The 25243-nt window shown below is 41.2% G+C and overlaps 1 protein-coding gene across 1 annotated transcript; it reads right to left on the bottom strand.

The window, feature by feature from the left end:
* Window positions 1–433: 433 nt before the first annotated feature.
* On the bottom strand, window positions 434–18303 carry wrnip1 (WRN helicase interacting protein 1). Its single transcript, XM_062994408.1, has 7 exons — window positions 17702–18303; window positions 12153–12347; window positions 9294–9529; window positions 5020–5234; window positions 2405–2560; window positions 1276–1355; window positions 434–793 (listed from the first exon to the last, which is right to left on the bottom strand). The coding sequence occupies exons 1-7, from the start codon at window positions 18299–18301 to the stop codon at window positions 512–514; spliced, it is 1764 nt and encodes a 587-aa protein (XP_062850478.1). The 5' UTR covers window positions 18302–18303; the 3' UTR covers window positions 434–511.
* Window positions 18304–25243: the final 6940 nt, after the last annotated feature.

Here is a 25243-nt window from a genome sequence, read left to right as displayed (position 1 = left end):
TACACTGTACAGTATGCGAACATTCGGACAGCGGACGGTGTTTTTCCGGTGTTTTCTTTATGTTTTGTAAAATTCAATATTAAAATGTCCCCAAAGAATGTGCAGAGGAAGTGCAATGGTGAGAAAATGGAAAAAACCCCACGATTTGTTGTATAATTACTCCTGCCAGTAGCCATCACTGTGTATCAGACAGAGGGGACAGTGAGTGAGAGAGAAGAAGGAAGTCGCTGAGTAAAGTATTCTTTCGTGCAATTACACCTACATAATACAACACTATTATTGTACATGATTTCTTATGGGAAAAATAGGTTTAACTAACAAACATTTTGACTTAGGAACAGCCCTTCAGAACCAATTACATTCGTAAGTCAAGGGTCCACTGTAGTTTAAAAATGTGTTGTCTGTAGTTCAACATTCAGTAATCACTCAAAGCACAGGAAGAAAAATAGTGTTTTAATTACAAGTCTTACATTTTTTTTTTTACAAAACATTTGATTTGATTGGAAATAGGTCAAACATCAGATGGTTCCCAGGTGAAGAAGTTGGTGCCGCGGAGTTCCTCAGGGAGGTATTCTTGGTCCACTGGGCCTTTAAATGCTGGGTTGTATTTGTAGTCTTTGGCGTAACCCAGATCCTTCATTAGCTTGGTGGGAGCGTTGCGGAGGTGCAGGGGTACTGACGGTAACGGACCTTTGTGGTTCCTCAGACAGAATTTAACATTGTTATAGGCTTTATACACCTCGATAGATTTGGGAGCTCGGGCCAGGTACAGCACACACTGTGCCAGGATCACCTGGAAATACAGAAACATAAGCAGGTGGGCAAATCATTTCCCCCCAATTTTGTACAAAGTTTAAAGAAATTATATTTAAATGCATTAATATTCCTAAAAATGGCATTTGAAAGAACAAATAAATAAAAAGTAAGAACTGTTTTTAGTTTTTTGTGTATATATATTTACATCAAACATAATAAATATATTTCAAAGGTGCCTCAGGTGCCCCGCTGAGATCCGGGGAGTGCGGCCAGTGATTTTGGGGATACCAGATCCACTGCAACCCAGATGAAGATAAAACGGTGGTAAAAGTTAAATTACATTTTATAATAGCAGTAGTAGTGGTCAACATCTAATTTGGTCCTATCATGTTGGCTAAGCACCATCTAACTAGGCAGCTGACTAGATTACTCAACCCTAGATCCACTTTAACAGCCTCTTGTGGTCAGTGAAATCACTTAATCATGTGTGTGTGTATGAGAAAGGTAAGTGGACATTACCTCACACTCTGGCATACCGATGAAGTGGCAGGCCTGGAAGGCAGATACGGCCTGAGGAAGCGCTGCTGGATCAGCCAAACCTTCAACAAGAGGCAGGTATCAAAATAATCCATAAAAATCTAATCATGACTAAACAACAAAGGTTGGAAAAACAAAAGGAATTTCAGAAACGAACACAGACATGGAAAAGTTGAGGGTTTGGGGAAGTTGGCAGGAGTGATTGGTGAAAGAGGGGTGAAAGGGTAAGTCTGCATGACGGTAGTGAAGCCCGCTAAGTTGAAAGACAGGAGACGGAGCTGGACATGGTAGAGATGAAGATGCTGAGATTCTGGTTGGGAGTGACGAGGATGGACAGGATTAGGAGGGAGTTTATCAGAGGGACGGTGCAGGTAGGATGTTTTGGAGATAAAGTCAGGGAGAAGAGACAGAGATGGTTTGAGCATGTGCAGAGGAAGGACGAGAGTTATATTAGAAGGGTGGTTCTTGGATGTGGTGAGGGAGAACATGCAAGTTAATGGTGTGACAGATGAGGATGTTCAGGACAGGACAAGACAGAGACAAATGATCCGTTGTGGCGACCCCTAATGGGAGTGGCTGGAAGATGATGATAATGAAGAAGAAGAAGACGGGGACGTTTTGACCACGTACGTGCTTTTCTTCTTAAAGTCACACATGCCCACACACACACACACACACACACACACACTGAAAACGTGCAAGTTGGGGTGAAGAATGGTGCTCGGGTTGTGACGCAGTCTATTACGCTAGCCCACCACCAAGAAGATAACGTAGCCTAGTGGTTAAGGTACTGGACCAGTAATCTGAAGGTCATTGGTTCAAGCCCCACCTCGCCACGTTGCCACAAGGTAAGACCCTTAACCCTTAATTGCTCGGGTTGTATTCATTCACTCTTAGGATTAAAGCGTCTTCTAAATGCCATAAAGGTAAATATACACAGACAGAACCGGATATGTCTCAGGAGGTGTGGGGGGTGGCCGGATCCCTACGACGGACAGGTGCCCTGTCCAGGGTATTCCTGCCTTGCACCCACTGCAACCCTGACCAGGATAAAGTGATGGTTGAAAGAAGTGGGGCTAGGGAAGTCTTACAGCTTTCATCAGTCACTCACCTACGTCCTCACTGGCGAAACGAACCAGTCTGCGCGCCACGTACAGCGGGTCCTCGCCTCCCTCCAGCATCCGGCCCAGCCAGTAGAGGGCAGCATTCTCATCCGAGCCCCTCATGGACTTGTGTAGAGCTGAGATACAGTTGTAGTGTTCCTCACCTAAAGTGATTAACGTGTGATTATTAACAATCATGATGGGATATGTGTGATGTTTATAAAATACAATCAAGGTGATCAGTGAAAACATAGACGATCTTTTCTTTCTACTTTTGTCAGTTAAATGAGGATTCAAGACACTGTGTTCCACCGTTAACACCCTGGACTACACTTACACTTATTTATTATCATTTATTATCATTTGCACCTGCACTTTACATAAAACCGTCTACCTCACACATATCTGCATAATTATATACCCATTAAAACCTTATGTATAGTTATTTATATTATTATACTGTACATACCTAGTATTCTTCTATCTATCTATCTGTCTATCTATATAATATAGATCTATCAATCTATTTAACTATCTCTCTGTCTTTCTGTCTATATAATATAGAACTATCAATATGTCTGTCTGTCTGTCTGTCTATATAATACAGATCTATCTGTCTGTCTCTCCGTCTGTCTATCTATCTATCTATCTATCTATCTATCTATCTATCTATCTATCTATCTATCTATCTATCTATCTAATATAGCTCTATCTATCTGTCTGTCTCTCTGTCTATCTATCTATCTGTCCGTCCGTCCGTCCGTCCGTCCACCTGCCTGCCTATCCATCCATCCGTCTAGATAATATAAATCTATCTATCTGTCTCTGTCTGTCTATATAATATAGATCTATCTGTCTGTCTCTCTGTCTGTCTATCTGTCTATCTATCTATCTATCTATCTATCTATCTATCTATCTATCTATCTATCTATCTGTCTGTCTGTCTGTCTGTCTGTCTGTCTAGTCTGTCTGTCTACCTGCCTGCCTATCCATCCATCCGTCTATATAATATAAATCTATCTGTCTGTCTGTCTGTCTGTCTGTCTGTCTGTCTGTCTGTCTGTCTATATAATATAGATTTATCTATCTATCTATCTATCTATCTATCTATCTATCTATCTATCTATCTAATATGCAGTAGACCTATCTATCTATCTATCTATCTATCTATCTATCTATCTATCTATCTATCTATCTATCTATCTATCTAATATGCAGTAGACCTATCTATCTATCTATCTATCTATCTATCTATCTATCTATCTATCTATCTATCTATCTATCTATCTATCTATCTATCTAATATACAGTAGACCTATCTATCTATCTATCTATCTATCTATCTATCTATCTATCTATCTATCTATCTATCTATCTATCTAATATACAGTAGATCTATCTATCTATCTATCTATCTATCTATCTATCTATCTATCTATCTATCTATCTATCTAATCTAATCAATCTAATCAATCTATCTATCTATCTATCTATCTATCTATCTATCTATCTATCTATCTATCTATCTATCTAATATACAGTAGACCTATCTATCTATCTATCTATCTATCTATCTATCTATCTATCTATCTATCTATCTATCTATCTAATATACAGTAGACCTATCTATCTATCTATCTATCTATCTATCTATCTATCTATCTATCTATCTATCTATCTATCTATCTATCTATCTAATATACAGTAGACCTATCTATCTATCTATCTATCTATCTATCTATCTATCTATCTATCTATCTATCTATCTATCTATCTATCTAATCTATCTATCTATCTATCTATCTATCTATCTATCTAATATACAGTAGACCTATCTATCTATCTATCTATCTATCTATCTATCTATCTATCTATCTATCTATCTATCTATCTAATCTATCTATCTATCTATCTATCTATCTATCTATCTATCTATCTATCTATCTAATCTATCTATCTATCTATCTATCTATCTATCTATCTATCTATCTATCTATCTATCTATCTATCTATCTAATATACAGTAGACCTATCTATCTATCTATCTATCTATCTATCTATCTATCTATCTATCTATCTATCTATCTATCTATCTAATATACAGTAGACCTATCTATCTATCTATCTATCTATCTATCTATCTATCTATCTATCTATCTATCTATCTAATATACAGTAGACCTATCTATCTAATATACAGTAGACCTATCTATCTATCTATCTATCTATCTATCTATCTATCTATCTATCTATCTATCTATCTATCTAATATACAGTAGACCTATCTATCTATCTATCTATCTATCTATCTATCTATCTATCTATCTATCTATCTATCTAATATACAGTAGACCTATCTATCTAATATACAGTAGACCTATCTATCTATCTATCTATCTATCTATCTATCTATCTATCTATCTATCTATCTATCTATCTATCTAATATACAGTAGACCTATCTATCTATCTGTCTGCCTGTCTATCCATCCATCCATCTAATTTAATCCATTTAAATATACAGACTTGGATCAGAATGGCAAAAACAACATCTCATAACTTTAGACTTTCATATAAACTCCAGTGATGTTTTAACACGGGGTCAAAGTTCACTCTGTATGTACCTGCTTTGTCGTAAAGGATGTGAGATCTCTGCAGACCCTCTTTGGCGTGTTGCTCCTGGACTATGATTTTCCGAGGTTTGCCCGTTCCTGCATTATTGGCCTTGGCTACACACGCCTGCACAGCCACCTGCAGGCCGTTCAGAGCCGCTCGAGCGTCTCCGTCACACAGGTGAGCGATGGTGTCCAGTGCCTTCTGCTCAATACACACCCACTTCCTGTACACAGAATATTAATATTATTATCATTATAATTATTATTTATTTTACACACTTTGGTTACATTCATGACAGGAACGGTAGTTACAGGTTACACAAGATTCATCAGAAGTTTTTAACGTCAAACAGTCATGGACAATTTTGTATCTGCAATTCACCTCACTCGCATCTTTGGACTGTGGGAGGAATCCAGAGCTCCCGAAGGAAACCCATGCAGCCACGGGGAGAACATGCAAACTCCACACAGAAAGGACCCGGACTGCCCCACCTGGGAATCAAACCCAGGACCTTCTTGCAGTGGGGGGACAGTGCTACCCACCGAGCCACCGTGCCACCCCAGGTGGTGAGATAAACTGCCTGTCTGACTCACATCATCTCTTTATTAAGGAAACTAACCTTCCCAGGACTCCAAACACACCCATCTCTTTATTTCCGAGTACCACTAGCTAGCACCTTAACACCTGCTTCTACACCACAAACCATGGCTGGGTGCCCTCTAGCAGGCACAACTGGTCTCCAGTCTGCTTGGTAGGAAAGATCGGATTAAGGGGTGGGTTAATCAACACTGTGTAAGGACCTTGGTTGCCCAGGGTATCTGTACAGAAAGTGGAGGAGCGCAGAGATTGGGGCGTGGCTCTCCGTACGCAAAGCTGACCTCACGCGCAAATCCACCGAAGTACAGGAGAATAAGAAGGGATTGGTGGACTGCTCCCTCACACGGAGGGAATGTGTGTCATGCTAATATACACCCTCCTTGGACACCCTCCATCGGAGTCCCCAGCAGCGAATTGGCTACGCTAAATTGGGAGAGAAAGGGAGTAAAATGCATTTAAAAAAATAAATAAATAAAAAAGAGGCATGTGAAAGTTTGGGTTTCTGATATTTTGTCCACCCAATATGTTAGTAATACATTGTATATTAAATTACCAGAACAGTGTAATCAATCCTGAGTAAAATAACCGTAGTGTAAAAATTATAGCGTATATTCAATCACTTTCATGTTTTACCACTGATTTATCCCGGTTAGGGTCACAGTGGGTCCAGTTTCCCTGGAATCCCTGGGTAACAATGCAGTAACATTGCTAAGATGCCCAAATGGCTGATAGCACGTCTGGGGATTCAAACCCTGGATTCCAGTCGTAGGGGGTCACCACTTGAGCACCTGATAGCGTATATACATGATGCCATGAGCACTGCAGATTAGGGATGCACCGATCCAACTTTTTCAGTTCCGATACCGATCCGATACATATACTTTGCATATCGGCCGATACCCGATACCGATCCGATACCATTGTTGAATTAATAAACCGTATACTTTATCATGTGGGAAAGACTTAAGGCATCAGGATCGACTTAGACATTACTAAGTTTACAAAACAAAATATAATTAACACAGATATAAATGTACTGAAATTATTGTCAATAAAATAATAAACAGGCATCTTAATATTTCAGTGTTATTTTCACTCAACGAGTGAGCATCCGACGCTGCCTTGGTGACCAAAGCAATCCCAGCATTCATTGCGGGTCGAGTGCGCTTTTCTTACAGAAAAATAAACATGGCTTGACGGGGCGGAGAAACGAATGGAGTTATTATCAAACGTAAATAAAATATTACTGATTTTTAACTTGTATAAACTTGTACCGAGTGTTTTTATTTGCAAGTTCGAGCTTGTCAGGAAATGTAAGCGTTATCGGTACATGAAGGGAAATGTTATATTGACGTTAGCATTAGCGCTGTGCTACCTCAGTTCATTGGTTTTAATGGCAAGATGCTAAATGCTAAACCCGATGGAATCGCTATGTAAGGCGTTCGAATAACCTGATTTATGAGTTGATGACTTATTAGAATCCTCTCTACTGAGGCAGCCGCTTATGTAGACAGTAAGACAGCGAGGCAGCTCACTAGGTTTTCTAACACACCCAAAATGTAGCTGCTGACAATGAGAAAAACAGTAGTAGCTTAAATAACTTTTTCAAATAAACTTATCCGTAAATATTTAGTGCAAACAGTAATTCAAAATAAAATATAGCAGCTAAACCTGAGTAATAAACATGTTGCCATCGAACTTGTTGGCATAGCAAGCAAGTGAAATACCTCCATGCAGCTGACTCTTTGGCTCGCTCCATGTTGCTGTTTTTGTTTGTGTTATACACCATACGTCAGCAGCGCGTCCTGTATGGGCTTAGCATGCGTCGCAAACGAATTAAAGTGAACGTATCGGACCCATGGATCGGCCTGATTATCCGATATCCGATCCATCTCATATTGGTAATATCGGGACCGATATCCGATCTTAATATCGGATCGGTGCATCCCTACTGCAGATCAAAGAGCTCAAGAAAAAGATCAAAGCTTTCAGCTCAGGATGCATTAGAAGCTAGAAGCACAGATCAAACACGACCCCCTTATACCTGAGCACCTAACTTTAACTGGGTACAGTCAGTGTGACGGGGTTGCTGTGTACGAAACACCATGAACGACACGGGAATGTTCCTAATGCAGCCCTGACATTTATAACCATGTTAGCTCGATTTAACTACACAGGAGATGTGATATTCCTGTGTAAAAAGGTCAAACCCAGAAGTCAGAACATATTGTTCTTTGTATTTATAGTCTACAGAAAAAAAATGATATGAACAGTACTACTGGCCCTTTCCACACCTGAGACCTCAGACCCCTTGTTTACTGTTTGTTTATTAGGATTGTAACGTCATGTTTTACACTATATTAATTACGGTAGTTACTGGTTACACAAGATTCATCAGTTCAAGTTTTTCATGTTAAACACCGTCATGGACAATTTTGTCTTTGTACTGGGGGAGGAAACCCATGCAGACGTGGGAGAACATGCAAATTTCACACAGAAATACACCGATCAGCCATAACATTAAAACCACCTCCTTGTTTCTACACTCACTGTCCATTTTATCAGCTCCACTTACCATATAGAAGCACTTTGTAGTTCTACAGTTACTGACTGTTGTCCATCTGTTTCTCTGCATGCTTTGTTCGCCCCCTTTCATGCAGTTCTTCAATGGTCAGGACCCCCACAGAGCAGGTATTATTTAGGTGGTGGATCATCCTCAGCACTGCAGTGACACTGACATGGTGGTGGTGCGTTAGTGTGTGTTGTGCTGGTATGAGTGGATCAGACACAGCAGCGCTGCTGGAGTTTTTAAATACCGTGTCCACTCACTGTCCACTCTATTAGACACTCCTACCTAGTTGGTCCACCTTGTAGATGTTAAGTCAGAGACGATCGCTCCTCTATTGCTGCTGTTTGAGTCGGTCATCTTCTAGACCTTCATCAGTGGTCACAGGACGCTGCCCACGGGGCACTGTTGGCTGGATATTTTTGGTTGGTGGACTATTCTCAGTCCAGCAGTGACAGTGAGGTGTTTAAAAACTCCAGCAGCGCTGCTGTGTCTGATCCACTCATACCAGCACAACACACACGAACACACCACCACCATGATGGTCAGTGTCACTGCAGTGCTGAGAATGATCCATCACCTAAATAATACCTGCTCTGTGGTGGTCCTGTGGGGGTCCTGACCATTGAAGAACAGCATGAAAGGGGGCTAACAAAGCACGCAGAGAAACAGATGGACTACAGTCAGTAATTGTAGAACTACAATGTCCTTCTATATGGTAAGTGGAGCTGATAAAATGGACAGTGAGTGTAGAAACAAGATGATGGTTTTATTGTTATGGCTGATCGGTGATTTGGAACTGGCACTAGGTGAGCACTGAGCACTCCCCATGTCTAGGCTGTTGTTTCGACCCTGTGAAACTGTGGAATTTAAGCCGGGGTGTACAAACTTTTGCACAATATAGAAAACTGTCAACTTTAGACAGATATTATTAGCCTGATACAAAAATCTAACTACTGAAACATGGAGTGTTTGGGGGGGATTACGGGTGCGTCTTTGGCTCCCTTTTACCCGTTGGTGATCAGGGTCTTATTTCCGAGTGCCAGACTGGAATTCCACACGAGTTGTGATAACGATGAGTACTTAGACGCCCTCTTCCAGTCACTTAATCCCACTTACTCTGAGCTGTGCTCTGCGGACAGGTCGCGTCCCGAATCGTCCTCCTGAAGCACGCTCATCCCGAGAGAGTCCACAGCTCTGCGCAGTATCGAACCCATCGCCGATACACTCAGCTTCTCCAGCACCAGAACCCTGCAGCGGCTCAGCAGGGCGCTGTTCACCTGAAAGGACGGGTTCTCCGTGGTCGCGCCGATCAGCGTGACAGTCCCGCACTCCACGTGAGGGAGAAACGTGTCCTGGGACGGGGAGGACAGAGAGGAACATGGGAGGCAAAGACAAGAAAACACTGAGCATCCACGATGTGGATAAGTGCTTAAGGTGAGTGGTTAATACAGTGGGCATACCAACAATAGGGTACGATCCACAGGTTACAATTACATTCAAATTTTGTTCCCGCTATATTATAGATATCCTCCGCTTTACAAAAGTTCTAAACTAAAATACATTTCATACAAAACTGCAGTCAGTATTGCCAGTAGGGGTTATTATTTCAAGCTCGATGCTCTGTATCATGTGAGAGGCATAAATGTTTTTGTACTGTGGGAGGAAACCGGAGCACCCGCAGGAAACCCACACAGACATGGGGAGAACACGCAAACTCCACACAGAAAGCACCAGACCGCTCCACCTTGTTGTGAGGCGACAGTGCTACCCATCGAGCCACCGTGCCGCCCTGCTTCATTCATAGCGAGACTGGGTGCATATAGCTGCTTACTGTCACTTTTATACCTTTTATACACAGCAAACCACTGCGCATCAAGCTTAAAGACCTATCTATTTTCACAGGCTTTTGGGCTGTAGCATGGCTTTTTCTGTTTTATTTACTCTGTTATTTATGTTTTTTATTTCATTTTATTTTACTGGGTTGTTTTATTATTGTTCCAACTGATTTGTTTTGTTATTGTTTTGATTTTATTGTACAGCACCTTGGGTGACCCCCAAGGTCTTTGAAGACTTGACTTGACTTGACTTAAAATAATAACCACTATTGGCAATATTGACTGCAGTTTTGTATGTAAAATATGAGCATAGCACCCCGGTACTGGAACGACTCCATTTACTTCCAGTCAATAAACGTAATCAATTCAAAATTTTAGTGCTCACTTTTAAGGCACTTCATGGTCTGGCTCCCTTGTATCTGGCTAATCTTCTACACCGCTATGTCCCTTCTCGTCGGCGTATGCTGGTCTCCTGGTTGCTCCAAGGTTTAGGTTGACCACCATGGTTAGTAGTTCATTTAGTGTTGCTGCCCCTACACTGTGGAACTCTCTTCCTCTCTCTCTCTTCCTCTCTCTCTGAGTTTAAATCTCTTCTAAAAACGTTCCAGTTTACTCAGCACTTTCACTCGTCTTCTTTTGTTTCTGTTTGATCTTGTTTGTGATTATGATTCCTATGTAAAGCGTCCTTGGGTACTATGAAAGGCGCTATATAAGTTGAATTTATTATTATCATTATTATTATATAATGTATTTTAGTTTAAAGCTTTTGTAAAGCGGAGGATACCTATAATGTAGCGGAAACAAAATCAGCTAGTGAAAACAGGTACTGTACTCGTATAGATCTTTTGTACAACCCAAGTTATGAAAAGTGAGGGATACTGTAATGTAAGGGTGAGCACTGCCTCTATAACAGCAAAAAAAGGTTCTGTACTGATGTAGATCTTTTGCACAAGCAAAGTGTCAAAAAGGAAAATTTGGTAAAGTGAAGGATACCTATAATTAACGCCCTATCTAATTCACAGCAGTGAAAATTGTGTCATAAAATTAGCCTTTCCCTTGTAATATGCATTTAGTTATGAAATTTAAAATTTAAGGCTGTGTTTAGCAATATAACATTTGTCATTCGTGTTTACTGATTAATTTGCACCAAGAGGCGGTCCTAGCTATCCTACGGCAATTCAGTTAGCAATTGCTTAGTCAAAATGTCCAAGATGTCGAAGTGTACAGCAGATAAAAACATGACTCGGGTAACTGAGTTTGGAAAACTCCCAACCAACTCTGAGGACGATGATGGGGGGTCAAAACACAGATCTTTGTTTGTTTGTTTATTAGGATTTTAACGTCATGTTTTACACTTTGGTTACATTCATGACAGGAACGGTAGTTACTCATTACACAAGATTCATCAGTTCACAAGTTTATATCAAACACAGTCATGGACAATTTAGTGTCTCCAATTCACCTCACCTGCATGTCTTTGGATTATGGGAGGAAACCGGAGCACCCGGAGGAAACCCACACGAACACGGGGAGAACATGCAAACTCCACACAGAAAGGACCCGGACGGCCCCACCTGGGGATCGAACCCAGGACCTTCTTGCTGTGAGGCGACAGTGCTACCCACTTAGCCACTGTGCCCCCCAAAATATGGATGAGAATTTTCATATTTGAGACAATTCAGCTATTAAGGTGAGCTGTGTATTGTAGCTTCCATTAATTCTATCATTCAGTTTATGAGTGAAATTTAATGACTGTCGTGAAATGTGGCTCTTTTCTGTATGTATATGTTAACACATGCTGACACTAGGGACTCTTGTTGTATACGAGTCATTTTGTTGCGAGTCATGAGTCGAGTCTGAGTCATTTGAAACGAGTCAGAGCCGAGTCTGAAGTCGCCGTGTGTGCAACTTACGTGCGACTCGGACTCAAGTCCCCATCTCTGCTATAAAGCATGAAGACTTGGTAATTTAATGCTCAGTGATATGTGTAACATTTCGATGGGACGCTTCACAGTTAACTTCTGACCCATGATGATAAACTATCTACTAAATAAACCCTCACAATAAACAAAAAACAAACGTACAGATTGTTAACAGTTGCAGTTCTCAGTCTATGTGAACATGAAGAGCACACACTGACCTGCTGGGATTTATTAAAGCGATGGATCTCATCGATGAACATGATGGTTTTCCTCTTGAAGAGACGAAGCTCGTTCTGGGCCTGTTTGATGACCTCGCGGACCTCGCTGGTGGACGTGCTGGTGGCTGACAGAGACACGAAGCGTGCTGTGCCGTTCTTTTTACTGGAGCTGGCAATAATGTGGGCAAGGGTCGTCTGCAATCAGCAAATAATACATGGTTCAGATTTCCAGGATTTCTTTTTTCTCTTCATTAGTCAGGAATAGATGGATGATGGATGGGTGATCAGGTGGTGCAAATGTAAATACACTAGTGCATCTCTGAGAGAGCACTGGAGCAATGGAGCTTAGTTCCTAGGTGTGCTATCAACCTGGTCAGGCATCTAACAGGCACAATGGGCGTGTCTGAGGGAGGGAAGTGGTTTTAATGTTATGGCTGATCAGTGTACATTGCACAAATCCATTCAAATCTGGCCTTGACATTCCTAGCAACCATGTAATTGTAAGTGTCTTTACAACTAGAATGACCTGAACTGGCACTTCAGCACCCAGTAAATACCAGTAAGAACATCTTGAGTTCACTAAGTCCATATTCACAGCTCCTCTGAATATAACGTTTCTCTCAATGAGAACTACAAGATAACCTAACCACCCCACCTTCCCCCACCACCACCAAAACACACCGAACTGCCACTTCATCTTTCAGTTCGGTTACAGCCTGTTTCCAAGCCCTCATTCCATCTTTAGCTTCGATTAAACTGTTAATAGAGTGAAATTACAAACTAGTATCCTTTAAATAGGAACGCTTCTTTTCGTTCGCGTGAAACGAGCTCATATGGAAATCCTTATTGCAAATGGAGAGCCACACTGATCTCTATTATCTCCCGTCTCTGTGTAGGCGCCATCAATCAGCCAGCAGAGGTCGTAATTACAGCTTAGACTGTTTTCTATTTGTACTAAAGTAAGAAAATGTTCACTGAGGAATAGGGATGTAACGATGCACCACAAGACAGTTAAAAATCGGTGCACATGTGCCACGATTCGAATCGGTTATTCATTTAAGATGAATCGATATTTACTTTAAAACAGCAGAGGGCACTGGTGCTATTTACCTCGCCTGGTTGATGTCACTTCACAAAGTTGCCAGGTAGGGGATTTTCCAGCCAAATTTATTTATGTGAGGATTAGGAATGGGCGATATAATATCGTTCACGATAATACCGGTATAGTTGTAAATTCGATATGGTTTTTGCCATATCGCGATATTGTTAGCAAACGCGCGTCACTCGCTCTCAAGCACGTAACAGCGAAACAATGGACAGAGAGTAGTACCGGACTTAGCACCGAGGACAAACTAGTCCCTAAATGGGGAGCTACATCACTAGTGTGGAAGTTTTTCGGATACAGAAGGTCAGACTCCAAACACACGACTGTAATTTGCAAAACGTGCAAAAATACTGTAACGACAAACGGTGGCAACACATCAACTTTATTTCAGCACCTAAAGCAAAAGTACCCGCGTGAGTACGAGAAGCGTCGGTCACTGCGTGAGTCCGAGAATGATGTGAGAACAAAAACTGTGTCAGTGAACGAACATAGAACACACAGGTGATACACCTGTTACCATCTGAGTAGGTTTAAAACACAAAAGCGCTAAGCGGAACGCTTTCCTTCGCGTATGAGCATGGAAACTGAATCACTCAGAAAAAGAGTCAGTCAGAAACGACTCTTTTCAGACGAATTATTCATTGGAATCGAATCAGAAAACTGTGCTCTTATCTGTGGTAAAGATTCATTCGTGTTGCTGACTCTGTGGGAAAACAACTCCGGTTCAAGAGTTTAAACCAATCAGAGCTTCCGAATTTAAATTTTGGGCGGAATCTCTCGCTTCATTGGTTGCTGTATAATACGGTCAGTGGTCAGCCATTGTACTTTAAGTTTACATTATATCATATCGTATATCGCCACTTCTCAAAAGCATATAGAGATATGAGTTTTTTTTTTAGCCATAGCGCACAGCTCTACTGGAAGTGATGCTTAATTTAATGTACATTTAGTAACATTTGTACCTTAGATTTCCTGACTGTCTGCAAAACAAAAGTGTTTTTAAAATAAACTTTTAAAAAAAGTGTTCTTATATATCGCGAGTGAATATCGCTATCGCAAAAATATCCCAAAATATCGTGATATTATTTAAAGGCCATATCGCCCACCCCTAGTGAGGATACTTTCTTTATTTGTACTATTCATTTATTTACATAATGTTGGATTTGTTTTAAAATTTTATTTTAGTTTTTTTTACACAATAAGCATTATTTGGCATAGTTTGTACCTACCTTAGAAATAAAAAGACATTTATTATTTAGATAAATAAAAGTTAATCACAAATACAGTATTTTATTTTAAGAGAAATAATAAAAGGAAACTTTGTCATAATTTGTCAATTTCATTTTGTTTAAAAAAAAAAAATCGGGAAATTCGGGTATCATAAATCGTATCGCATCGTTGGTAGTGTATCGTTACATCCCTACTGAGGAAACAAGCAACCCACATTTTGTCCACGATTTGTATTAACCGCTACGTTAAGCTATGACGCGTCACTCAAGTAAAGAAAGCGCTGCACCATTTTGTAGCTAAACATAGCTGTTCATTTACATTTAGGAGAAGTTAGGACTAATTCTATTGGCCTGAGATCTGACCTCAACCACTTTTGAACACACAAGACAAACTGGTATGTTGACCCACCTGGACCCTTACAGCTGCTCTTTTCACTTTCATCAACTTTCATGAGGGGTCCAGTTCGACCCGGAAACACTGGACGCAAGGGTTCGGCCATTGCAGGGAGGCCACCCCCTAAGACATAGCCAATCATGCCCAATAAAAGCGACAGCACCACGTAGATTCGAACCCCATTCAGATTATATCTCAGCGACAGTGAACTAGCACATTTTGCAGCTGCACCACCCGAGTGCCCACAGTGTAATACAGGGTCAGAAAAAATGGGTCACAGACAAAAATAATAATAATTAAATAAACAAATTTCTGCCCGTCAATCATCCTCTCACTAATGCTGGTCCCTGCTCCCTGATTGGGGAGGACGAGGCTGCTCCACGCCCCCTCCGACACGTGCACAGCAATCGAACATCGTATCACCCACACTTGACGAGTGCAGTGCAGTACAGCGCTGTGTACGGAGAGCCACACCCTCTACCGCACTCCTTTCCCATCTCCGTGCAGGCGCCACCAACCAGCCAGCAGAGGTCGTAATCGCACTAGTCTGAGAGAAAGTCCCAATCCGGCTTAGTCCCGCCCATATCTGAACAACAGGCCAATCGTTGTTCATGTGGCCGCTCAGCCTCAGCGATACGATGTATTCGAGATCTCAGCTCTGGTGAACGGCGCGTGTTTTTACCGCTGCGCCACCTGAGCAGCAATAAACAAATTTTAAAAGGCACATAAAAAAAATTAACTTGTACACAAACGCCCCCTTGTGGAGGCTTTTCGTTGCATCTTGTAAACCACAGTGGGACCAGATTGCCCCTGTTTTCACTTATTACTTAATGAAGTGTATTTTGTTTAGTGTTTTGTTTTGATGAACTTAGTTTTGATGTAATCATCGGTAAAAATAATGGACAAAACGTGGGTCTCTTAAGCACATTTTTAAAACCCTGCGGTAATACAAATCCTCTAGCATGTATTTATGCACGTGCATTTGAAAAATGTTCCCAAACTTTCCTTTCCTGTCTGAAACGCTCACCTGAATGATCCATTCAGCTAATTCATTCATTTACCATAAAGCCAGACCATAGAAACAGAGGAAAGGTCAAATCAATGCCATGAGCAGCCTAAATAAAGCACAAACCCACCGCAAAGAGGCCGATAAAGAAGGCCAAGGACTCAACGGTTCGACAGGCTGGTGCGTTCCACAGCAGCTGAGGAGGATTTACTGTCAGCACCCACTGTGTCACAGTCAGTCTGTGCCAGTTATTCATGACGATGCCAGAACAGGGCATCTCATACAAGCACGGGAACTACTTCTAAGAATGTGACCCACATTAGAGATCGGAGTGTTCCTATTTTTTTGGGATATGGGTATTGATTATTTATCAAAATCGGCATCGCTTAAACGACTCTGTATTATCTTAAAAAGTGATGTTAAGATTTTTACATTTTTGGCATTTACAGTACTGTGACAGTATATTGTCTAAGCAATTGAGGGTTAAGGACCTTGCTCAAGGGCCCAACAGTGGCAACTTGCCAGTGGTGGGGCTTGAACAAGCGACCTTTTGATTACTAGTCCTGCACCTTAACCGCTAGGCTACAACTGCCTCAAAGCATAAAAGTAACTTACAATTAGGACTGAATACAATTTGAGCATTTGAGGGTTAAGGGACTTGCTCAGGAGCCCAACAGTGACAACCTGGCTGTGGTGGGGCTTGAACCAACAACCTTCTGATTTATAGTCCAGTATTTTTTTTTTTTAATGCATTTCTCCCCCCTTTAGCACGTCCAGTTGCTCAATTGAATCACGCTTCCTCTCCACCTACGCCGATCTCCGCTCTGACCGAGGAGATCGAAGCTAACCCACGCTCCCTCCACCACGTGAGCAGCAAGCCGTATGCATCTTATCACCCACACATTGACGAGTGTTGCGCCACCTAGCGTTGTGTACGGAGGGACACACCCTGAGAGCACTCTTTCCTCATCTCTGCGTAGGCGCCTCCAATCAGCCAGCAGAGGTCGTAACCGCACCATTCTGACAGAGAGAGACCCGTATCCGGCTTTAGTCCCGCCCATATGAACAACAGGCCAATCGTTGTTCATGTGGCCGCTCAGCCTCAGCCGGCAAGGCAGAGCTGGGATTCGATACGATGTATTCGAGATCCAGCCCTGGTTGCAGCGTGTGTTTTTACCGCTGCGCCACTTGAACGGCTATAGTCCAGTATCTCAACCACTGAGCTACAACTGCTGCGTAAATACATTCATTCATTCATTCATTTTTGGTCGTGGGGGGGTGGAGCCTATCGCAGCTTTTCAATGGGCGCAAGGCACACAGTAACACCCTGGACAAGATGCCAGTCCATCGCAGGGCACACACACACATTCACTTATAGGGCAATTCACTGTCTCCAACTAACCTGACTGCATGTTTTTGGACTGTGGGAGGAAACCGGAGCTCCCGGAAGAAACCCACACAGACACGGGGAGAACATGCAAACTCCACACAGAAAGGACCCGGACCGCCCCGCCTGGGGAGCGAACCCAGGACCTTCTTGCTGTGAGGCGACAGTGCTACACACTAAGCCACTGTAAATGGTGTCTGTATAGGATTCCTACTGGTACTCAAAGTTTCTTACACCTATTAAAAGTTCTCCTGGTACTCTATGACTAAATGTGAGCAAGTGAATGAGTGAGTGACATACTGACGGCCTGTCCGGGGTGTATTCCCACCTTGACCAGTGTTTCCAAGTGAGCGTCAGACCCACCTTGACCCTGATCAGGAAATGTTATTGACTAAATAACTGTGATTGGTGATGGTGGTTGGTGATACCTTGCCACATCCAGGAGGCCCCCACAGGATGAGAGAGGGGATCTCCTGAGCCTGTAACAGAGATCTGAGCAGTGTGTGCTCCCCCAGCACTTTATTCTGCCCAAAATACTCCTGCAGGGTGTTGGGTCGCATCTTTTCCGCCAGGGGTTTGTTAGTGTTCAGCAGGGTTTGGTTGATCAGATCTTTCTCCTTTTCCTCCTGCTGACATGAGTCTGGCTCTGCTGGTGCAGCGTTCACGTGCGCACTGCTGCACGCCGAGTTACTCGGTTTCGCAGCTTCACTTGTAAATGAACTTGCAGGTTGTTTGCATGAGTCCTTTTCGCTCTGTAAAGTCCCTTTAGGTTTAAAAACTGAAAACATTGTTGGTCGCTTTGCTTTTGTAATCGCAGCACCTCCTGCTGTAATCGCACCACTTTGAGTCGCAGTGGGATAAATGCGTGATTTTTTAGCCGGAGGTCCGTCCTCCTGAAATTCCTCCTGACTTGTTGATTCCTGGTTGTTGGGCTCTAAACATTTATCCAAGTGAGCGTTAATCTGACTGGACTGAAATTCCCCCGCACACACGGGACACTTCACCATGCCTGTCACCTCCTGCGCCATTATTGTTTTGCTCACCGCCAGGCGTCAGAGATTAGTAACTATGGCTGTGTCTCAAATCGCACAACACTCCCTGTTCCCTACGTACTTAAACATGAATTACGAATGCTTTGACTCCATAACTCAAACTTATTACAGATTTAAGTAGAACATCAGCCGTGAGCATAAAATTATACACTGAAATTTTAATGTTTTTATTGTCGCTAAGAACCTTAAGTAGTGCACTATGTAGTAAATAAGCTGTGATTGCAGACGGGTATCAGGGGAACTGTGGTGCATTCAAGTGCTCCTCTGAAGCTTCGTGAGGTCTAAGACATCTAAAACAATCTATAATTAAACAGTCAATGTACATCATTACAACTGTTGAAAATAAAATAACTGTAAAGAAACACTATCATTTATTTGCCTGAAACATTCCTGTGTAGCCTTTTTGGTTTGATTTTAACGTAATGTTTTACACTTTGGTTACATTCATGACAGGAACGGTAGTTACTCATTACACAAGTTTCATCACTTCTCAAGGTTATATCGAACACAGTCATGGGCAATTTAGTGTCTCCAGTTCACCTCACTGTGGGAGGAAACCAGAGCACCCGGAAGAAACCCACGCAGACTCGGGGAGAACATGCAAACTCCACACAGAAAGGACCCGGACCACCCCGCCTGGGGATCGAACCCAGGACCTTCTTGCTGTGAGGCGACAGTGCTACCCACTTAGCCACCGTGCCGCCCTGTTTTTAGTGTTTTAGTCTTGTGACTTTTGGTTCTACACAAAATACACTTCACTTTTCTGTTTAAGACATCTAAAACTAACTAAAATTAGTCAATTAATGTACATAATTACATCTGTTTAAAATAAAATAACTGTAAAGAAACACTATCATTTATTTGCCTGAAACGTTCCTGTGTATCTTTTTTTTAACAGGAGCAAATGGTAGCAACCTCTAAATCATGACAAACCTTTGGGGTGGCTTTTAAAATTCATTTTACCATCTAGGCATTTTACCATCTAGGCATTTAGCAGACACATTTTTCCAAAGTGACTTGCAGTACTGTGACAGTATACAGTCTAAGCAAGGGCCTTGCTCAAGGTCCTAACAGTGGTGTGGCTTGAACGAGTGACATTCCGATTACTAGTCCGAAACTGCCCTGCATTGATCTACTATCCATGCCGGTCCTAATGTGAAATCCTATTTGTGAAAGTAGGATGAGTTCACTTAATGTGAGACTGTGGAGGCATTTTCCACCAGACACTGAGATAACAGGATGATTTTCGGTTTGCTTCATTGTGGTTGCCCTGGTGTTTCATTTTCTGTAACCCCGATTACCTTTTTTAGGCCTTTCATGACACCATTTTCATAAAATCTATTGCACTAGGGTTTTAAATATGGCACTTGTATCCTCTCACTTAAGTGGCGATTCTGTTTGACCAGTTACTCGTCTGTACTCTTTCTTGCTCCATATGTTTGGGTCCTGGTCAAGAAGGGTTACCAAATTTAGTATGAGTGTTTAAGTACAGTATGGCTCACTGGAATCAATAGAAACAACCACTAAATGTTGAATCATGATTTTAATTGACTCAAGAACTGTATTTTTCATCAACACTTTCACCAATTATTCCACCAATTTTCACCAGTACAGAAAATAGTGCATCATGTCTCATTTGAAAGAAAAAATAACCAATGGTAGAAAAAAGGAAACTATGAAACAAGAAAGAAAAGAAAGGGAAGAGAATGTTTAATAAAATGTTTTACCATTAAAATGACTTTTAAACAAAATGTTTCTGAGAATCAGTATTGCATCAAATATTGAATTCCACTGAATTCACAATTTTGCTTGCATGTCTGCACAGTGTTATATTTTCAGAGCTGGTGTGGCTTGGGGTGGTGAGGTTATTTGCAAGAAATGGTTTAACAGTTTTCTTGTCATCTGCCTAACTATGTATTTTATTCTGCTGTTCTGCTTTTTAGCTCAGATAAAATGTGTTGCACTGAGGATTCTGGATCTGCAGTGTCCTCAGCAGTGAAGGTTGAAGGCTCGTCCCTTCCACTGAAACTGGCCAGACTAAAGGGAGAATTTTTCCTCCAGCTCGACACTGAGAGCACACGCTGCTTCTGGGAGCTCAAACTTAATGATGTAAAGGGACATTGTCAAAAGGTAAGTTACAAAGCTCCTTCTGTGGAAAAAAAAACCCTTTTCATATTCATTTGACCCAGCTGATTTTTAAAGAACACACAGTAAACCTAGTAAAGAACATTGATTTATAAAAGCATAGTTCTTGACAAGCAAGTATGTACAGTGATTCAATCTTACATATTCATCATAGTGACCCCATTTACTTAAAGATGGCTGATTTGTCAGTGAGAGGGCTTTTCTCTCACCCACATACACATATATTTAAGAGGCTAAAACCAAAACAAAAACAGCCTTATTATACAGACGTCTGTGAATTCTATGTATCAACCATGTTTTTGATTCTGTAAATTAGCTTTTTGACAATTCTGGTTTTTCTTTTTTTTTTTCCTTTCTCATAAATAATTATCATCCAGCTGTGGTTGTTGTGGTGTTTATTCTTCTGTAGCCCAGTATGAGTTGTCTTTCTGTTGTTTATGACATCTCTTCAATAAAAACAATTTTAAAAATGCTTTTCATGTCACCCTTTTGATAAAATCTATAACACTTGGGTTTTAAATATGGCATTGATGGTGATACTGTTTGGCCAATCAATGGTCTGCACTGTCCATTTTTTGTGTGCCTGGTCCCCAGTCATTAAAGGTAACCAAATTTAGCACTGGTATTAAGGTACACTTTGGGTTACTTGGCATTGAAAACCACCCTTAAATATTGGATCAAGGATTTAAAAACGTATCGTACTACAGGGTATGTATCACTGCAGAGGTGATACTTACCAGTTCCTGGACCAGGACTGTTTTCCAGTAACTATAAACTTTCTACATCACTTAGTACTGGATTTTTTAGAAAAAAAAAACTGGAACAAACCCTGAGGAAAGAATGCATGTTCTTTCAGTATGTATGTTTGAGACCTAATCATGAGCTTATTGAACATACCAATTCAAAACTGTGGGCATTAATATCAAGTTGCCCCCCTTTGTCACAATAACAATCTACTCTTTTTAGGAAGGCTTTCCCAGACTTTGGAGTATGACTGTGGGAATTTGTACCAATCAGATAAAGCACATTTATGAGGTCAGACACTGAGCTTGGACAAGAAAGCCATTCCATTTCATCTTAAATTTATGTAATACAGTTGAGGTCAGAGCTTTGTTCACGGGTCTGGTATTTCTCCAAACCCAACCCGTCAAACCTTATCATTTCACACCTAGCTTTGTACACAGTCATGCTGAAACAGAAAAGGAACTTCCCCAAACCGTTTCCACAAAGTTTAAAGCATGAAGTACAGTATATTAGGAAATACACCCCCAACACCTTTCTGGTCTCATAGTATAGTTACAACCGAAGTAAGTACTAAATCATGGTATCTTGCTTCCCTCTAGTGGAGTAAATCATATATGATTTACACACTTTAGTTACATTCATGACAGAAACGGTAATTACTGGTTACACAAGATTCATCAGTTTCAGTAGCAAATGTACTAATCCCAGACAAAATGACTTAATGTGTTTTTTAATATTAACAAATCAACATTTACATGTTCAGCATTTAGCAGACGCCTTTATCCAAAGTGACTTACATCCGAGACTGTATACAATGCAAGCAATTGAGGGTTAGGACCTTGCTCAAGGGCTCAACAGTGGCAAGCTGGTAGATGTGGGGCTTAAACCAGTGACCCTCCTGTACCAACAAACAATATGTGTCAGGTCTCAACACAAACAAGAGGGAACTGACCTTAAATTGGCACTTTACATATAGTATTTCCTGGGACTGAGTTTGGGGTTTTTCTATGGAAAAAAATACCAGAAGTTTTGTTACTAGAAAACTGGAAATGAGTTTTTACTTTTAGCCACCAATAGAAAGGGTCTTTTTCCTTACTTGGTAGTTTGTAAGCATTAAAGCTTACTTGATTGTAGACAGAGTCACCTATGTTCCAGCAGCTTCTAATTAATTTATGGTAAACCTGTTTTTAGTGGTTCTCTTGGCAATTAGGGGTTTTCTTTCTGACCACTGTTCAATGATTCCTTTTGACTTTTGCCACAGTGTATTATTTGTCCACATATTTATTTTGGCACAGTTTTAAGGTCGGTTGCCCTTCCTGATGCAACTCTACTATTTATCCCTCCCTTTCCCCATAACTAGATCCACAGGTCATGTTTAAACCCTCACAATTCAGGCACTGCATGGCTCTTATCAATACATCACCCAAGTACCTATATGTATATGTGGATACAGGATGTTTTCAGATAATATAAAGTTATGAAAGATCCTAAATTCACTAGAAAATGTTTCTTGGACAAAGAAATAGTTTCACTCAAAAAGTTTCAGTCTTTAGGCTACAGCACAACAGTGCAAATCCCAGGCAAAACTGCAATGGCTTACATATCCCTTACACGAGTATATGTAAACTGTTGACTGTAATTGTATATACACTTATGAGCCACAACAATGGGGGACCACTCCCCATAAAAATTGTGCATGTCACAGTCAGGGATAAATTAAATACTGTATTGATGGTAGTTCCTCTGAGTCCATGTAAATGCAGCTGATGTGATCAGCGGTGGTACTGGTTCAGCCAAGCATCTACACAGACATGAATAGCCTGGAAATAAAGGGAATTGGGGTGGCCATAGACTTGAAATGGATTAGTGTTCACATGTATTCCTGCCTTGCACCCAGTGGTTCCTGAGGGAACATGCCGTTCCACCGGGAAGCACTGGGCACAAGGCTGGAATACCCTGGAGAGTGATCCAGTTCATCCCAGGCCATCCCCTCTGAAACATAGCCTAGTGTACACATCTTTTCTGTGTACACAAGTGCTTGACAGATTTTTTACCTTCTTAAACAGAGTTGCCAACAAGACCAAAATGTATAGAGGCCTGGGACTTGAAACTTGCAATTTATTTACTTTATATACATTTTAGTATTTAAATATGAAGTTAAAGTAAAAATATGCTATGATTGTTACCAAGCACCTATTAGATACACCAGTAGGATGAGGGGTTGGGTGGGGTTGGGTTAAATGGTACAACCGTAGTCCAGAATAAACCTCACACCAATACCTGGCCATGGCGCCGGGCTTGTTTCTTGGTGCATTGGTCCAAAATCTAAAACACTTCCAGGATTTTTTTAGTACCCTTTAGTTCAAATCAAACCAGTGGAACTAGGACTAGGCTTTGCTTGCTAGAACCTGCATATGTCAGTGCTGAGTGAACATGATTTACTGTATTTCTCCTGCCTCTTGTATTTCTTCTGTTGACTTGATTTATTATTTAATATATGCAACACTTTATTTATTTCACTGGTGTCAAATAAAATAAAATAAAATTTCAAGGTGTCAAATAAAAGCAGGTGCCTTATCAATCAATGCCAAGTTCATGTTGCTAGCATGCCAGCATTGTGCTCATAGTGTATTCCCAGACTTATAAATAAGCATTGCAGTGGGGAAAGCATTTGTAGCCCGTGGTGTCATTAGTGTAAGTTGTCACGATAACTAGTGTTAATGAAGAAAGATCCATAAAAGTATATGAGAGAGGGTGAGAAACGATCTAACACCCTAATTCTAGCACCTGTCACCCGCATATCACGAGGGACGAGGACGTTTGCCCTTCTGCTGCCCTGTCGGGAGTACGAGAAGGGGAGGAAGAGCCTGGCTCAGTTTAAGAGGAGGAAAGATCGTTGTGTGTATTGTTCTGAGACCTTTGTTGTTTCTATTCATGGTAACTTCTTACCGTGCCCAGTCTCTTTTCCTCTCTGTGTCTCTGAGTCCTTACTGGACAGGATCACTACTAAAGCAGCAAAAGCAAAGAAGAAAAAAGTAGCACATACTGGACAATCATGGATTTTTTTCTTAAAGGCAGGGACGTTTGGTTTCTGAGTGGGGTTTGTTTGATGGCATCTTACCTGTGGAGCAGACTCTGGGATTTACTCTCCTATCGCAGGAAAGGGCGCTTCTCCTCATCCTTTGGTCCACAGGTAGAACTTTGTTATTACGTAGAATTTAGGACCAGTGGTTAGACCCAATTTAAAAGTTGGTGAGACAGATTAATAGAATAGGAGCTAATAATTGCTAATGGCTATGAGCATGTAAACAACTGTTCAAGTTTAAGCCATATAAACACAGACAGAAGCACAGACAGACAGTTAGATCCAATGCTGAAACAACAACAAATGTGAACACATAGTTATATGCCTTTTATACATTCTATTCCAAAACCATGGGCATTAACATGACCCCCATTTCCTCCACTACACTGCAAAGGCTTTTCACGATATTTTAAAGTGTGTCTGTGGGAATGCGTGCTCATTCACAGCACATTTTTGTAGTCAGGCACTGATGTTGGATGAGAAGGCCTGGCTCACACTCAACATTCCAATTCATCCCACAGGTATTTAACAGGGTTGAGCTCAAGTATTTAAGCAGGCCAGCGGTGTTCCTCCATACAAAGGACCCTGCTTTGTGAACATGGTTCTAATTTTTATCACATTCTATATACCTGTTAGCAATGTCTATGGCTAATGCCTGAACTTAATAATTGTAGAAGGAGGTCGACATACTTTTGTCCATATAGTGTAGCTAGAAATAAAAATGATGATTGACTATCATTTGGATGCTATTACAAAACAGTCTGCACATCATGGTAATATTTCCTAATGCCACAGAACCTCATGTGTGTTTACTATCCTTATGACCTAAAAGTATTACATAATCAATTATTTGGACAGTGGTAGCCTAGTGGGTAGAGCTGCCATTCAGCCACTGTTGGGTCCTTGCGCAAGGCCCTTAACCCTCTCCGTTCAATGACTGACCC

The sequence above is a fragment of the Trichomycterus rosablanca genome, chromosome 4, assembly GCF_030014385.1.
Source record: "Trichomycterus rosablanca isolate fTriRos1 chromosome 4, fTriRos1.hap1, whole genome shotgun sequence".
Taxonomy (NCBI): Eukaryota; Metazoa; Chordata; class Actinopteri; order Siluriformes; family Trichomycteridae; genus Trichomycterus; species Trichomycterus rosablanca.
The sequence above is the reverse complement of the archived record's forward strand: the minus strand, read 5'-3'. Positions and strand labels throughout refer to the sequence as shown.

What these genes read in the sequence shown, in the direction of transcription:
- wrnip1 (XM_062994408.1), bottom strand. Translation starts at nt 18,301, where the DNA reads ATGGCGCAGGAGGTGACAGGCATGGTGAAGTGTCCCGTGTGTGCGGGG. An exon ending in GGCCTCCTGGATGTGGCAAG is followed by an intron (nt 12,348 to 17,701) that starts GTATCACCAACC and finishes TGCTGATTGCAG; the next exon opens with ACGACCCTTGCCCACATTAT. An exon ending in TCGGTATGCCAGAGTGTGAG is followed by an intron (nt 794 to 1,275) that starts GTAATGTCCACT and finishes CTGTATTTCCAG; the next exon opens with GTGATCCTGGCACAGTGTGT.